Genomic DNA, 18,381 nt, shown 5'->3' on the forward strand with positions numbered 1-18,381 from the left:
ACTCCCTGACCCATAAAGTGTGATATTTGTCCTGCTTTAGTACTAGCGTTTTCAACTGTGGTTGGGGGAAAAAGAAGAGAAGGTGGCAAAATACAAGAAGGGTTTTATTGAAGAGTATTTTCCTGATGTCTGTTCTTGTTGCTGCTGATATCAGTGGATAGTGTGTGCTTAGCGCTGATCGGTGTTCCAGCCTGAGGACTTAGCTCAGGCTGCTAATTTAAAAGTTTATTAATACCTGTGCCACAGAATCATATACAAATACATATCTGCGTGGTGTACAAAATCTTTTAAAACCAAAGCATCATAACAATAAGACAAAATCAAAGTACATTGAAGAAGTTCAAGAGATCCCCTTCACACAGTCCTTTCCTGGGACTGTGTATGTGTGGAGGGGGCAGGGCAATGCCCACTGGCTCCGCCCCAGTGACATTCATCCCACTGGCCCAGCCATTGTCTGTACATTGAGTGGGACACCTGCAAAGGGACACCTATGTGCACACAGCAGTAAACACATCAGCGTTGCATTGGGCCAGATCACTTCAATCACAACTGTACACACATGGGTATTCCTCTGCCCGTTAGGTCAGTGGCATCAGGGCAGTCAGTGGGTGCATTCTTGCCCCTTCCATGTGTTTAGGGTACATGTTAAGGAATGCATGAAGAGGGCTCAGGCCTCAAACCACTTAGGGTCAAATCCAGCACTTGATTTTGGCCCAGAAATAACTTGGTAACCAGTGAAGTTGGCACAAAATTGGCTTAGTGTGATCCAAACTCTTGACACAAAACAGAATCCTGACGCTCAGTCACATTCTTGGCTACATTTTCCCTGATTCCTTTACCTCAACGTGATTCTTAAGGAAACCCATAAGACTTAATTGTCGGTTTTCTGTTTTCAGTGATTTTCTGGCGGGCAAATTTTCTTTAACTCTGCATGGCTCCGTTTCCAGTTCTGCAAAATGGTTCTCAAAGTGGCAGATATGTAATCAATTATTTTATATTTATAGCCTGTCTCGTCCTTAGGTGCATGGGGGAACATTTCAATTTATTGAGTTGCTGGAGGTGCTTAAATTGTAATCTGTCCCAGTCCCTAAGGACCAGTGTGTGCTGAAGTTTTACCATGCTTCTGAATGTGGTACGGAATTTGCTGTGTTGTTCCCAAGCATTCTGTAGGGACAAGTGGCTACGCAGAGAACTTTCTGACAAATAGTGCCTCAGCGGTTCAAGGACTTGGTGTGTGGTAGCCACCAAGATAAGAATGTCTCTGGTGTGCTTAAAAAAAAACCATGCTACCAGCATTGTTTACTTAAAATATTGGACTAGGACTCTGGGGAGGAGATAGTGACTTACAGTCTGAGCTGAATCAGATTTTCTGAGGAGTAATTAGCCTTGATTTGAGGTGAAGTTTCTTCCTGGTAGCCATGCCTGAGGATGGGACTTGAGGATCCAAGCTGGTGCCTGTGTGGAATGCTCATTATTTGCACAAGTACTGAGGATCCAAAATAGAAAGATCATGTTCTGCTTACATTTTACCATGTTTCTGGTGAAAACTTTTTCCTAAGCTCAGTGTGTGGCTGCTTCTGGGAAATGGCAGCATAATTAACAAGTACCCATAGTTCCTTCACACAGTCAGTGCCAACAAGAATTGCTGCTGCTTATGCAGAAAGGCAGTAAATAATTTTCACATGCTTAAAACGGGCTGTTAAAACCATCACCCTGCGTTGCCGATAGTCATTATTCCAATCCATTGAAACGCTCATCAATAGGGGAAGAGGCTGCTGATTGTGATACTTTCCTTAAATTAAAGAGAGAGAGAGAAAAGTGAAGATACTAATCTGGCAAAATGGGAGCGAGCGTGTTGCTTTCATTAATTTTCCTATTACAGTGCTGTTGAGAGATAATTTCAAGGGAGTGGGGGAGACCCTTAATGATGCATGCAGTGCTTCCCGCATTGCTTTCACAATAGGTTTCTCCCCGGAGAGGGGGGGATAGTCTAGAAGGGGGGGCGGCGGTTAGCTTGCTGTGGAATTGGGAAGACGGCTCCGTTGGTTCTGGCAGTGAGGGGGTTGACTGACAGTCTGCAGTGCAGTGGAGTTAGCTGGGCTCCCTATATGGCTATGGATTAGCTATATGCTAATACAGATAGGGAAAAGGAGCTGTGCTGAGCCCAGCGAGCTGCTACCAGTGTAGGCAATCAGAGGCTGAGCAGAGCTGCTTCCTCCAGAGCCATGGCTGAAGGGGGCGAAGCAGGGGAAGATGAAATACAGTTCCTACGAACTGTAAGTATCTGTTGTTTTTTTCTAGGTCAGGAACCGGGTTCTTTTTCTTTGTCTCCTTGACTGTGCCTGCTTGTATTGCATTACAGAATAACATTTCCCCTCTCTGCGTTTCTCCCTCTCTCTGCTTGTGCTTGGTTACCCAGGAACGAATGTTTGGGAGAACGGGAAATAATGCAAGGATACGTACAGGCTGTACCAGACAAGCATTGGACGTTCTCAGTGCCATCTCCCTTTAAAGCTGCTTATTAGCCATCTCCGTCCGAGTTTGGTACCGAAAGGGAGTTGTTTGCTCTGGTGATTCCCTGTGTCTGAAGGATCCTTGTTAACTTTGTGATTGGGTTTCTTAATGCTGCATGCCAGATACCTGACCTCTGAAACTTCTCTCTAGGTTACTCCTCAGTGACAATTGAAAGAAGCTTTGCGGGGAATAGGGGATCAAAATCGCAAGCAAACCCCGATGAGGGGTCTCTGAGACCTCTGCAATCCTTCCTCCCCTTTATAGCAAATATACATACATGCGGGATGTGCTTTTATGAATGAATGTGCTTCAGAGGTAAACCTGAAATATTTTTCTGTGCTTCAAACAGAGGTTTAGTTTAAATGGACGTAGCTCTTCCTCTGGCCAGGGGTGTCAACCAGTGAAATCATAACTTGCCCCTCTCATAAATGCTCCATAAAGAGCTTTCACAACATTCTTCCATAAGGTTTCGGAGGGGTGATCTTTTCTGATTTTGAAGTGACTCTGATTCACACATTAACTGGTCTGAGGTGTGGGACATCCTTTCATTGGGTAATTCTGTATGTTGATGCGGGTTGGAGTTGCTTGAGGAGCAGCCCTTCAAAATACATTTTGTTCCTGCCGCCCTTTCTCTGCTTCCTTGCAAAAAAAACTGTGCCAGCAACAGAGTCTCTGCAGTTTCTAGTGCAACTTTTTTAAAAAGGTGAATTTCCAAAATGGGTAAAGCTGGCTATCTGTAATAAGCCCATGCTGTTGCCAGTTGGGCAGGGGCGCATAGCATGGGGAATATGAGAAAAGGTGTCTTTTGCAGCTCCTGAAAAATGCTAGTTGTGTCAAAGTGTCATTGACACTTCCTTCCTTCTGAAAACCTCATGATGGAAGATGTAATTACAAGGAAGACTTATTTTATTCCATTAGATCTTCTGCTGCTTATGTTATGGGACAACTGCATATACACACAATGAAGCCCCTAAATGTATATTTTGAACAATAGATGTTTTTCCCCACAATAGCATTAGCTTTGCACCTTCCAGGCATGTCTTTGACATGACACCCAAATGGCTGTCTAGGGTGCTTTTGCTTCATATCCTCACTGAACAGCAAGGTGAAAAGCTTTCTCCTCTTCCTAGACAAATAAGGTATCTCATCTTTTCCTACATGAGGAGACTTCTGATGAGACTGCAACCTGTGTTCCTTCCTCAGAGGGATAGAAACTCTTTCTATCTTTCACTGAATTTAGTGTTTATGACTTAGGACATGGTGTAAACATACAATGATTTTTTTTAAGGAGGCTTCATGGCATCACAGAATAGTGCATAGAGATAGGGTTACTGTTTTTATTTGACGGTACTATCCGCTCCCCACCCCCCGGCGTGCTCATCATAAAGCACAAAATGTAGGTTTCTTCACTTTTCTAGACAACTTCCCATACAGACAGAGGTATCAGCTACTAAACCTTTCCCCGAATTCTACATTCCCTAGGGAGGAGTATTATTTATTTCTTGCATACTACTTTGATTGTGGCCATAAATACTAAAGATTAATTACACACTTTGGTACATGAGCAGTATACTAAGGCATGCGTGCAATATGAAAGCACTTTTGCTGCTGAGTTATTGTGTTGTCTGTTAGACTGTACCAACACAAACCCTTGGTCTTAAAACAAATTTATTTGTAGGGAGGATACCTTGAGCAGTTGTGTGTTTTCAAAAATAGTTTCTCTAATGCGGCATAATCTTAGTTTGGGGCTGGCAGATGTGATTGCATGTATTACAAAGTGACAGAAGGCAGAGTTCAGTGTTCTTATAAAGAGATGGAACTGTAAAAAATAATAAAATTTCCCAGAGTATGCCATTCAGAAAATGTGAAGCACTTGCAATTTAGTCCCTTACTTTTATATGAGCAAGTCCATTTTCCAAAGCAAAATCCATGTAAATGAAGTCAAGAAAGAAAATCTGATTCCTTTCCTCCCAGCGTTGCACTCCTAAATTTTTGTGAATCATTTTAAAGCATCTGCCTTCTGTCTTAGAAGTGGTTGCATTTTAGTGGCCAGTACAGTGGTACTTAAATTCTCTTTTTCCAAAGCTTCCTAGCTTGCATTAGAGTGGTATGTTTTAGAATTCAGAAGGTTTTTTTTCTTTTTGTAGACACACAAGTGTCTAGCTAGGACTTGGTTACACTTATTAAGGATTCAGATGTGGTCTCCCTGGGCTGTTATAGTGCCAACAAAACCTGTTTACGCAGGAAAGGAGTTGCGGAATGTTTGATCCACATAAACTTGCTGATTACCATGGGCAATTCACTAGCATGGTTTAGTTTATGAAATAAAAATTCCAGGATTCAAGCTGGCCTGGTGGATAGCACTTCTTCTGTCCTAGGCTAGCTTAGGATACGTTGCATCATAGTCTGTCTTCCTTTAAAAAAAATTTTTTTAAAAGGCTGCAAAAACTAAAAGTACCTGCAGTCCACTATACATGTTTTAAATTAGAATGAAAGATTGTCACTCAACAGTCACATGAAACAGTTTAGTTATACCTTAATGGGTCATCTGTGTTACGTGCCTCTGAGTCCTTTTGCTCAAGGACATCAACAGTGCCTTCCTGGATCTGATGAAGATCAATCTATTCCAATGTTATTTGCCAATGTACACTGGATAATATGCTAGAAATTTGTCACTAGTCTGTCCTGACCACTGTCTGCCTTCTGCACACTTCTACATTATGGCGTTGCAAGAGATTCTGGTACTTACCTTTTAGATTTCATTGACACCCATGTTTGTGTTGCTTGCATGGTCAAGTCTGCCATTCCTTTGCCCTGAAAGTCCTTATCTCTCATCCCAAATATGTGAGCTTCTGAGTATCAAGGCTGTCTCTTAATTGTGAAAGTTTGGGGCTCTGACACTAGAAACCATAATAGCAATAATTTATATAGCACTTCAGAGTGTTCAAAGTGCTTTGTGTCAGTAATACTTACAAGTAACCCTGCAATGTAGGTCACTAATATATCCTATTACAGGTGGGGCATTGAGGCTGAGAGGTAACAGCTTCTTAAGGCAACTAAAGGAATTTATGGCAAAGACTAGCTTGAAACTGGTTTGTAGCTGAGTCTTTAAATTGTTATACTCAATAATTGTGGGTGGTTTGCTTAAAGCTGGTGACAGATACACAAAACTGTTGGAAAACTGAGACCGATGCAGACTTTAACAGTAAGCCAGGTTCCCCTCCCAGTTCCTCTCACCTACTGCTTTGTTTAACATCTAGAATGATGAAGGGTTTCCGAAAGCTCAGAAATCTGTTCACTATTTATGGCATTTTGTTCGGCCTAATTAAACTATTGCCTTACTATGAAGTTTGGATTTTTTTAAAAGGAACAACATATTTTCTCAAAACAAGTTCTGGAGCTAAGTCCTGTGCACTGATCAGTTATTGTTTACATGCCTCTCTTAGACTTAAATCTTGAATGCATGATGAAGAATTCTGATTTAGTTTAGTGAAATTTACATCGGTATAAGAGCTATCTCACACTCCCTTGGTTTCAGATGCAACACCCTAAGCACGCCGCTGCTGACCATGTATATGCAGGGCTGTATTTGCTAGATTATGGTTAGTATGCTTACAGTCAGGGCGGCAATCAGGTCTCTGTGCTCACTTCTGCTTTTGACCACTGCGATTTTAAGGAAACTATTGGGAAATTCCAGAATGTTCATGACCAAATAGCAGAAGCTGCACAAATAAGGTATTGCTTGCTATAGTGCAGGGGCTGGAGAATTATGGGTTGCTTCTGGACTGTTGGGTTTAGGATCGTATATCTGTCAAACTCTTATTGCTTTTGGCCTTTTTAATTTAACACACCGTCTTTTCTGTGCCTCTTCAAAATATGAAATAGTTACACGGATCAGAGAGCATGTATGTAGCACAATAACAACAAAAACAAAGCAATGCGGCACAATTATAAGAGGATTTATTCAGGAAACAAAGTCAAAGCAAATGTAGTCAAAATTAATGTGAAATATGACAAAATAGTATTTCCAATAGGAAATATGGGTTGTATTAATCATGTTAGGTGTGTAATCTTTGGTGCCAAATATATAATCCTTGCAGGGCTATATTGTAACTGAAGGACTTTACATTCTTCACTTTTGCCCAGCGTATGAATTACAGATAGGCTGTAAATACATTTAGCATGGAAGAAAGGTGTATGTGTGTGTGAGGCTGGCATCTCTCCCCACCCCCTGCCGACCTGGTTTCCATATCTATAACAACAAGCAAAAGTTCGGCAGGCAAAGCTTTTTCCAGCATGCAGATGCACTGCTTTGAAAAACATTGCCTGCTAATTTTCTGTTCATTATGTTGCTGTTAAACATATGGGTCTTGCACAGGAAAGGAGGGACATGGTCGAGATAAATAAGAGCATGTGGCATGTGTAAATAGTGACTAGAACTGGGGTGAAATTCTGTTCTTTTCGAGTTACAACAACTCAGGATTACGTGATGGGAAGCATGTTTGAGATAAATGTTTGGCAGTCCTATAGAATTGCCACAGTAAGGCAATGAACTGTGATGGAATCTGGTTTGAATGTTTTATAAATGGTCAGATGGAAGTCTAATTTGTAGTGAAAACTTGAAGCCCAATTTCCCATATTTAGGACAGTACATCACTAATTTCATTGGGGATGAAGCAGAGAGGATAGATATTGTCAATTTTGTCCTACTTATTATCTTCCCAGGGGCATCTCATTGGCCATGGTTGGAGAAAGATTTCACTTTTGAAATCCCAATAAACATTTTAGGAAACTTACCATTTGGTGATGTGAATTGTGACTGCTGCAGTCTGAAAAGTTTGCATGAGCAGAAAAATATACAGCAAGTGATTATGGAATTATGACCCAGCAAAGAGAGATGGCATGTTCAGCCCTCCCTTATGCCAGTGGTTCACATTGTTCTTGGCTTTCCCAGATGTGTTGCAAGCATCATTTGTACAGATAGAACTTCATCAGTTTAAATAGAGAGGATAAACCTACCAGGATGAGGGTGGAAGGCTGGGGAAAGTAGAGCTACAAATCAAGGAAGCATCTGAAAAGCCTTGTCCTTTACAGATGCAGTAGTTCAGTAAAGAAAAAGAATACACACAGAAACGCAACAGCAAGGAAACAGACCTACACAGGGTGGCATAGGGATTTCCAAAGCAGTCCTTCTGTTAACACATGCAAACGACAGGAAAGTGGGGGGGTCAGCAAAAAAAGGTTCCCTTACCTATAATGCATGTATTTTATAAATAAGCCCAAACCCTAAATAGTAGCAATAGGGTAGCGGGAGGTAAAGAGCAATTCTGCTGCATCTTCATTAGTTTTGAAGGTGAGAAGTTTGCAAGCTCTTCCCCTTGTTTTATATCTTGTCGCTCAGTTAGGAAGGGTAGTTCCAGCTCAGGGTAGTAGGAAACGCAATAGCGTCAATTGTCAGCACCCAGGAGGCAAATTGTGGCTTCCATTGAGGGTAATGACACATTTCACTTTTGCACTGTAGACCACCTTAGCAACCCCCTCCTTTGAAACAAGATTTAGGACAGACACACCCAGAAAATTTATAGCCTACTACTCTGGAAGGCAGTCTTTTGTAGGGAGATGGGTGCTGCATAGGTTTCTGGAACTAGCACAATGAAGAGGGAATTCTATATGTACTTCAGAGGTATGCTACAAGTACTTATCTCTGTAAAGAGCAACACAACCAAACTTGGGTGGGAAATAGCAGTATTTAGGAAAATGCTATGGTTTCTTCTTTCAATTTTCGTGAGTTCAAGGGTAGGGAAACATGAGAAGCACAGGATTTGCAAAGGCTGTTGGGCTGGTTCCGACACAACCAGAACACACTTAACCTCCCTAGAGCTCATGCATTCCCCCTGCTCTGATGGAGCCATAAGGAAGAGATTGGAAGTTTTAGCTTCTGTTTTTTTGTTAACTGCAGCTTGCCACACCTGAACTGGGGCTAAACGCAGTTAATCTTAACTATGGTAAGTGGAGACAAGGCAACTTCGCACTGTAGCTTGCTTGTTTTTACTTACCATAAAGGTAAAGTAAAGAGATCCCTGACCATTAGGTCCAGTCGTGGCCAACTCTGGGGTTGCGGCTCTCATCTCACTTTACTGGCCAAGGGAGCCGGCGTACAGCTTCTGGGTCATGTGGCCAGCATGACTAAGCCACCTCTGGTGAACCAGAGCAGCACACGGAAATGCCATTTACCTTCCCGCCAGAGCAGTACCTATTTATCTACTTGCACTTTGACGTGCTTTCGAACAGCTAGGTTGGCAGGAGCAGGGACCAAGTAATGAGAGCTCACCCCATCGTGGGGATTCGAACCAACGACCTTCTGATCGGCAAGCCCTAGGCTCTGTGGTTTACCCCACAGTGCCACCATAGTTAAAGCTAATTGCAGTTTAGAGTTCAGATGGCATATTAAACTGAAATCAACCTAAAACAGAAGTGGATGCTCCCAATATTCTCTTTGTAGCTATGCCAGAGGAAGGGAGGGGAGGAGGGGAGTGCACAAGTCCAAGGCTGGGTTTGTTCTTATTATGCTAAACCATAGTGTTATCACCATATCCAAAGGCAGCCATTGCATTTCAGCAAGAGCAAAGAGCAAGCAGTCAACCAGAAACTATAGGTTAGCTCCAAAATAAGGAACTTCCTGGCTCACCTGACCTCAAACACTAGCAGACATACCAGGACTGTCTCGGCTTCTGTCTTGCATCCCTCATTAGCCCTGGGAGATATGGACTTGCATAGAATGTATGCCTATGCTGTTTGTCAGTTAATGTCTGTAAACAATGTAATCTACTGAGTATCATCTCAGAAATATCTGTTGTGTAGCAACCAGCATACTGATTGTGTCTGGCTTTGCAGTACCATGTTATCTAGCTTCTGCAATTTTCCGTTTCTAAGATCTGTGACTTAGATTCTCTTGAGAAATTGGGCAATGTTGAATGTGCACAGTAATGTGCTGATAGTCAGTGAGAGATCATGCTATAACCTTGATGTTCTGAAAACCATGGGTGGTTGTCAGCTAGTGTTTCACATTGCTAAGTATCCTTTCACATGCTTACTCCCTTCCTAAATTTTATCAGTGTTTCCAACTGTCTCATCACAGCCAAGCTTCTTTGAAAAGATTGGAGAAAAGCTGTTATTGTGTAGCCCAAGCTTTTTATCCTGTGCTCTTATGTCTAGAAGTGAATTTATATCAAGGACATTCAAATGCCACCTTGCAGATACGGATCGGTTGGCTGGGCTCATATATTTTTGTAGCAAAGGAACAGATCCACCATTCTGTTGTTAGAAGGTAGGATACCTTGTGCCATCTTTTACTAAGAGTCTTTCTGTATTGTCACATTATTTACTGCACTAATTACACATGTTCCAAGGATAAAGAGTTTGGATTCCTATGAAGGTTTGTGCATCTGGTTTTGGCTTCTTTGTGAAGTCAGTATTCATTATCCGTAAACCAGTAAATACTCTCATTGCTCACTGAGCCATCATTTTCTGAGGTCACATCCACACCATATATTTAAAGCACTCTTATGCCACTTTAAAAGTCATAGCTTCCCACAAAGAATCCTGGGAACTGTAGTTTGTTAACGGTGTTGAGAGTAGTTAGGAAGACCCAACCCACAAAGCTACAGTTTCTAGATTTCTTTGCAGGATGAAGTGATTTGTAGGATAGTTAAACACTTCTGCAGCAATTTAGGCACTGAAACTATCCTAGGTACTGAAAGTTAGACCTGCATTAGTTTCCTTATGGAAAACAAGTCTCTCATGAATTTAAATAAAAACGTAATTTCTTAAAGTTGAGCTTCAGAATAATGTTCAATTGTTTTCGTTTTAGGGGAAATGTTCAATGATTCCTAGCAATTTCTGTCATTCACTAGAGAGAAATGTTTTGAGAAAACATTTCATCATAAATTGTTCTTAATAGAGGTGTTATCAGCCTTTGGTTATGAATTTAGAGAGGTTTGTGTTAACTGTTGCTATGTTGCTATGAAATCATTTTGCTGATTTTTTTTTTGTTCAAATCATATTTTACAAAAATAGCCCGTGGCATTTCATTTCACAACAGTAGCCCAGTTAAATATAATTGACTTGTGAATCATGCTGTGTGAAAAGCAAAGTTGTCTCCAAATGGCCCTTTGGAAAACTTTACAAAATCACTAGCCTTAAAATAGAAATAGTTTTATAAATGTATAAATAGTAAATAGGTTTATAATTCTATAAAATCATGCTAATGGTGGCTTTATTTAAATTTTCTTACAAATTTGACACATCAGAATTCCAGCATTGGCACTGAGACTTTCAGACAATGTTTGGTTGGTAGCAGATTGTAAATAATGTTGGTTTTAACTGGATATTGTATTCAGGAATAGTTCCAGATAGCAGTAAATAGATAATAAAAGGCAATGCAAATACTCTTTGACTGGAATACAGAGTATCATGCCTTGAGCGGCGATATAAAAGATGCCTGTAGCCAAATAACTTCAACCCCGCAAGAAGTGAGCAATCTTTCTTAAATTCATTGCCTGTAGTGCTTTAGTCTGTGTAGTGGAATGTATACAAAAACATGAAGACAATTAGTAAATGGTATATGTTCTACACATCTCATTAATGTCAATTTCTTCCACTAAGGAACAGACTTTTAAAGCCATCTGATAAGCCTCAGTATCTGTTTCCATAGATGCAAACAAATATTCTTAGCCAGGTGCAAAGGAGGAAGTTGTCTTATACTAAGTCGGATCATTGTTCCATCTAGCTCTATTGTCTGCATTGATTGATAGAGGCTCTCCTGGGTTTTAGGGAGCAGACTGTCCCAGCTCCACCTGGTGAACCTGGGTCCTTTTGCATGCAAAACTTGTACTGAACTACTCATTGACAGTTATATAGCACAAGTAATGTCGAAGGTCTGTATCACCAAATATATTATCTATAGTAGTACAGAATATAGTTTTGGCTCAGTAAGCTGAGTGCTAAGAATGGTACTCCATCGTACCTCTATGGCTGGATTCATGCATACACTCAACAGTATGGTGGCAACTTGCAGAAAGTCTTTTGGCTCTCTCCAGAGCTACTTACTGCTCTTGGTGTCCCCTTTTTGGTGGCTTGTGAGCACATAGTTAAAATGGTTGGAACCTTGCTATGAGCTGCTTCCGTTGCTACAAGGAGAAGTTTCTTAATTGCTGTATTCTACAACCATTGCGCTGTGAAATATGTGTGTGATTCAGATCTAATATTCAAATCCAGTGTATTATTATGAATTGGGTATTTCTGTTGCTGGGATAGTGACTGCATGATCCCTCACCATGTTTTCCACACAACTCCTATTTGAAACATGTTAGGCTTACTGTGATTTATATCTTTGTTTCAATGCCTCTTCATCAGTAATGTTTGGATATTAGTGTAAATATCCCCATTAGTACTGCAGTATTCATGCATTGCAGAAGGTTGGACCAGATGACCCTCTGTGATTCAATGATTCTGGTACCTCCAGCACCTAAAGTTCTACATCAGTAGTAGCTGAGAATTCTGGCCCAGGGTGGTGCTTAAGATACTTCTTTATAATGACAGAGACATATCTGCTAGTCTGTTGGCATATTCCTAGATGATAATTTTGGAATGTTTCTCCTAGATGAATGTTACCCTTATGGGGGATTTGGGGGGTGACTGCAAACAAGGGGTGGAATTCATCATTGCACTATTACAGATGTTCCATTTGTGCAAACATTTCAGCTTGCCAGACAGAATGACTCCCCTCTTCTTATGCTGTGTGCTGTTCTGGGGGTTCTCCTGAACCCCACCCTTCAAATCATGTGAGGGGAAGCCCTGTGCCATAGACTGGCTGAATGCAGAGGAATGGTGGGAGACACCAGCTGGAGAACCCCCAGGGGAAGAGGGCTCAGAGCCAGGGGACTGGTGTTGGGATGATAATGAGTGGTCAGAGGGAGAGGAGGGAGCAGACTGGGAGGAGGAGGAGTCAGAAGCTAAAGAGGCAACATTCATTAAAGTCTCATTCCACATTTTACTATAGAGTTCACTGCAGTGCTAAGATCTTCTTTCTGTTGTGTTTGGTTTGGGAGAGTGCTCTGACAATTCTTCCTTCCTTAAAACTCACTGTCCCTCTGTCTTATATGTGATGTTGGTTGTGTAACTTTTACAACTTGTGAGAGCGTAATATATAAAAGTCTATAAAGAGAGAGAGGCTGTTATTCAGAAGAAATGCCACCTGCAGTATAGTGCTCACTCATGTATTAATGTTGACAATCATTGATAAACGCTGTGAATGTTCAAATGTAGAGAGATGTTGATAGTCACTGTTGGTGTTTGAAAATGGCCTAGAAGTGTGTGAATGGAGTATGAGTTTACAAAACTCATCTGTGCATGACATATGGCCAAATTTGGGACATTCACAGTACCTTACACACTTAAAGCTTCTTAGTCATAATACTTTTATATTGCCTGTTACCCTTCTATTATATATTTCTTCCCACAAGTGGTAAAGAAGATGATTTGTCACCAATGCAGCTAGGAACATGGTAGCAGGGAAATCAATCAATCAATCAATCAATCAATCAATCAATCAATCAATGTTTATTACTGAAAACAGCCAGCATAGGAGGGAAAGCTTTCCATCAGAGGGACTTTGAGGAGGAAGATGAGGATGAGCAGGTCACCAAGGAGGTCTGGCTAAAACTACAGGGGGCCCAATGGAGTGAGTTCTGCCACTCGGCTTGTGGGGAAGAAGCTACAAGAAGAAATGACCCTGGCAGTTGCCCTTTTAAGATAAAGACTGGTTCAATGGTGGACATGAAGAAATTGAAACAATCACAAGATCAGTGAAGAGGAGGACTGTAACCTTGTAAGTCCTTTTTCTGCAGAGACCAACATGAGAGGTGAATACAGTGGTACCTCTGGTTATGTACTTAATTCGTTCCGGAGGTCCGTTCTTAACCTGAAACTGTTCTTAACCTGAAGCAGCACTTTAGCTAATGGGACCTCCTGCTGCTGCCATGCCACTGCCGCACGATTTCTGTTCTCATTCTGAAGCAAAGTTCTTAACCCAAGGTACTATTTCTGGGTTAGCAGAGTCTGTAACCTGAAGTGTATGTAACCTGAAGCATATGTAACCCGAGGTACCACTGTATGCTGATATGGTGAACTCCATTGAAATAAAGCTGAAGAAAAGGAAGGGAATTGTGGAAAATGAGGAACAGGAAGTAAAGCAGAAGAATGCAGAGCACAGTTTGTACAAGCTGCCTGAGAGCATCTGGGTTTCTTTGACCAAGAAGACAGAAGAGATGCTGTCCAATCAGATGCTGAGCGGCATATCATAGGTGGACCTCAGAATTGATGCCAAGATCAAAAACATCATCTTCACTGAGAAGGCCAAAGTGAGGTTGCTGGCTGAGCAGCAGAACAAGGAGAAAAATAGGAAAACTTCCTATGTCCCAACGAACATGCCTGTCAACTATGTCCAGCACAACAGATTTTATCTTGAAGAGTGGAATTCACTGGTATGGAGAAACAAAGAGAAACCCAAAGCCAGTCAGTTGATGGTGGGAGATACTGAGAAACCAGAAGTTGTGAGATCCTCACCTAACTGCAAACACCCCCAAATGAGAAAGCAACTGATGACTATCTCTATGAGGAGTTCAAGACGATAAACTGGCAGTACTGAAGCTGGATTCCTGATCACAAAAAATCCTCTTCAGATGTTCAGAGCAAATGCACAGGGAAATTTGAGAAGGGGAAGTTTCACTTAGAATTGTCCTTGTGACCAGGAACTCTTTTTGTAAACCACTCAGAGGGGATTAAAAAATAAAATCAAGCTGTGTATAATTTTTATTAAATATTTCACAGCATTCACAGAGCAACTATGATACAGATAAAAAGCTTAAGTCAAAGTACAGAGTATGGGAAACACACAAGATGAATTTGACCTAATAGGCATTACTGAAACCTGGTGGGATGAGACTTATGACTGGAATAGAGAAATAGAGGGGTGCAACTTATTCCAAAGGAGTAGAACGAACAGGAAGGGAGCAGCATTATATGTAAATAATATGTACATTTGTGAAGGGATTCATGACCTGGAACATGGAAGGCAGATTGAGAGTATATGGGTAAAAATGAATGGGGAGGAAAACAACAATGACTTTACTGCTATAGACCTCCAGGCCAGACTGAAGACTTGGAAGATGCCTTCCTTGAGCAGAATACCAAACACTCAAAAATGGTCATAATAGTCACATGAGACTTCAGTTATCCCTGATATCTGTTGGAAATCAAGCTCTGCCAAGAATGTAAGGTCCAACAAGTTCCTCAATTGCCTCACTGACAATTTCATTTCCCAGAAGGTGGAAAAAGCAACAAGGAGATTATCTGTATTGGATCTGGTTCTTACCAACAGGAACAAACTGACTGACATAGAGGAAGTACTTGGAATGTGGGAGGAAGTGATCATGTCCCCTGGATTTCATGATACAGAGACAAGGGAAAGCTGAGTGTAGCCGGACATGCATTCTGTACTTTAAGAAGGCTGATTTCAAAAAGCTTGAGGAACTACTGGGCATGGAAGAAAAGGGAAATCACAAAGGAAGAGTATACACAAGTAGCCAACAGTTGCAGATCAGACAGATCAAAGCTCAGAATGAACTCAGGCTTACACAAGCCAACTTTAAACCATCGTTTATGAAGTTTTAGGTTTAGATGAACCAATAAACCACACTTAGTTAAAAACTGAACTGTCAAAGATGCTGATCTCCTCACATCTGGGCCACAGGGGTAGAGGGCAGAGGCCAGGGCTCATGAATATAAAACTTAGTGTTTTCTCTCTTTATTCTGCTAGTAGAGTATTTGGCCATCTCTTTGGAAGTTTTGCTTCTAGTTAATTGGAAACAAATAGCCACAATGTTAATATTTAGATAAATGTGTTAATTTATAAATAAGACAAGCTGATGCCTTTATAATTGATTATCTTAAAGAAAGCAGATATCAAAGCCCACTCCTTTTAAACCAACCATTTCCCAAAACAATTTTCATTTTTTAGTCAGTATATGACAGCAAGCTCAATAATGTATTCCATGCTGTCAATTCCCTCAGTGAAGAGCAGCTTTCTCTCAGGCTGTCAGGGGGAAGTGTCAGCGTCCTGAAAAGCTATAGCTAAGTACACGAGACAGAAAACTTTAATGTAGGCAAAAACAGAAACTTCAAAGTAGGCTTAAACTGGTTTACATGAAAGTTAAATCATTCTCTTCTGCAGGTAGTCCAGGAATACTGCAGAACCAGTTAGCATGACGATCTTCAGCATCCTATCTAGAAAATAAAATTAAAAAAATCTGTGGGAAACTCTCAGACCCAATAACTACCTATAACATTACTAGTTTAGATGCCTCAATATCTGGTGCAATGAAGATTAGCTGAGGAAGCAGGACTAACTCAAGCAGTCATCACTAGAAATATTACAGTAGATTTTCATGGTCATTACACAGGAAGATTGGTAATTAAATTGATTTAATTTTCAATTTTCCTCTGGAAGGGTAAATCGGTCTTGCATTAATTAATAGGTTAGGATATTCTTATTTTCAGCTGCCATCCCAAGTTAAGCAAATAAAGGGTAGCTTGGAATGATCGAAAGTACAGTTGGTTCTGAACCAATTGGTGTGGGGACACTTGAAGCAAACAATGCCACTCTTATGAAATGAGAATCTTTTGTAGTTCATATGTAGGTAAACCAAGACCTTGACTAAGGCAAATATTGTTGCTATAAGTTTTGAACATCATACAGAAAGTTACCGTACTCAGTATTTTACAGAGGACTCTGTAATGATTACACAATAGTTCTGGGAACCAATGTTGGTGAGGCAAACTCACCTTAAAAACCTCCGTTTAAACTGATTATGAAACAGCTGGACTGCAATATATTAAGAGTTTCAATGCTATCGCTTGTGGAGTGAACGAAGGCGAAGATTCTTTTAGGACATTATATGTGTGAATTGGCGTACCAATGCAAAGATGTCTGTGTCATAAAAATTGGTTTTGTGAATTATCACTGTTTATGTAATTATCACTATTTGTACTTTTCTACCTTCCATTTACCTTCAACTTTTTATAGTCCCCCTTCCCCAGCCATTTGTAAATGTGTCTGCGACCCAGGATAAAATTTCATGCATCTTATAAAGTTGAGTGTAGTCCATGAAAGCTTTGGCGATAGTAAATTGGTTAGTCTTTAACGTGCCACAAAAGTCTTTGTAAATTTGGATGCTAATGCAACGGGGATGTGGGTGGCGCTGTGGTCTAAACCCCTGAGCCTCTTGGGCTTGCCGATCAGAAGGTCGGCGGTTTTGAATCCCCACGATGGGGTGAGCTCCCGTTGCTCAGTCCAAGCTCTGCCAACCTAGCAGTTCGAAAGCATGCCAAAAAGTGTAAGCAGATAAATAGGTACCATTCTGGCAGGAAGGTAAACAGTGTTTCCATGCGCTACTCTGGTTTCACCAGAAGTGGCTCAGTCATGTTGGCCACATGACCCGGAAAAAATGTCTGCGGACAAACACCGGCTCCCTTGGCCTGTAAAGCGAGATGAGCGCCCAGAGTCGTTTGCAACTGGACTGCAACTGTCAGGGGTCCTTTACCTTTACCTTTTAATGCAACACTAATACCAAACAGAGGGACGTGGGTGACACTGTGGGTTAAACCACAGAGCCTAGGATTTGCCAATCAGAAGGTTGGCGGTTCGAATCCCCGCGATGAGGTGAACTCCCATTGCTCGGTCCCTACTCCTGCCAACCTAGCAGTTCGAAAGCATGTCAAAGTGCAAGTAGATAAATAGGTACTGCTCCGGCGGGAAGTTAAACGGCGTTTCCGTGCGCTGCTCTGGTTCGCCAGAATCGGCTTAGTCATGCTGGCCACATGACCCGGAAGCTGTACGCCGGCTCCCTTGGCCAGTAAAGCGAGATCAGCACTGCAACCCCAGATTCAGTCGGGGTCCCTTTACTTTTACCATTAATACCAAACAGGTATTCTACAGTTCTGTTCTTTTCTGAGTCTGACCCAGCAATGAAGCTGTGCTGCAAACCACTAAGACCATGAACAGAAGGGAGGGGAAGAAGGAGAAATGTGGGGAAAGAGGGGAGATGGTACAATTATTGTCTCCACACAGCTTCCCACCTTCCTATAGTTCAGATGTTTCCCAACGTTTGGGACACATTTAGGGTTTTGAGGAAGTGCCATGGGTGCCAGTCACAACATGGCAGCCAAGGTGCGTGTGGCATAATACAAAATGACTGCCACATCTGAAATAGCACATCTGGTTTTCACTAGCAGAACTGCTTGGTTGAATCTGGTCCAGAGACCTTTTGAAGGTGCCATGGAAGGCTCTTTGTCATAGGTTATTTGTAGACACCCATGTGATTTATTAGCTTTGTTGAGTCTCTAGCTTAGAACTCTTGCTGTCACTTTCACATCTTCAACTGACTGCTCAAATCTACCTGTGGCCCTTCCATCTGTGGCCATTGGCCCACCATCCTTTCCTCCCTTTTGCCCTGTATAATTGATGCCACAGTAGCTTGTCGTCTTTTGACTTGCAATATCATGTCGCTGTTGCCCCTCAAAGGTAATAAATTATGTCACCAGGCACAGAGGTATATTTAGAATAGCTTGCAATATTTTAATTTAAGGCAATATGGTTTCATACTCATAGATAAAGAAAGTGATTGCCTAATATCATCAGCAATCAGCAGAGAATATGATTCTGAAACTTGGGAGTTAAATATTATAAGAGCAATTCAGAAGACTAAAATGATGCTAAGACCTGCTGCAAATTACATATCAGAGAATATG

The 18,381-nt window shown here is 41.3% G+C and overlaps 1 protein-coding gene across 1 annotated transcript in view; it reads left to right on the forward strand.

The window, feature by feature from the left end:
* Nucleotides 1-2,053: 2,053 nt before the first annotated feature.
* Nucleotides 2,054-18,381, forward strand: part of RYR3 (ryanodine receptor 3) — a 273,106-nt gene continuing 256,778 nt past the window's right edge. Inside the window, exon 1 of the mRNA XM_053382025.1 lies at nucleotides 2,054-2,276. Within this exon, the coding sequence (XP_053238000.1) occupies nucleotides 2,226-2,276 (51 nt within the window). The 5' untranslated portion in view covers nucleotides 2,054-2,225. The remainder of the gene's footprint in view (nucleotides 2,277-18,381) is intronic.

Source organism: Podarcis raffonei, chromosome 1 (genome assembly GCF_027172205.1).
Source record: "Podarcis raffonei isolate rPodRaf1 chromosome 1, rPodRaf1.pri, whole genome shotgun sequence".
NCBI lineage: Eukaryota > Metazoa > Chordata > Lepidosauria > Squamata > Lacertidae > Podarcis > Podarcis raffonei.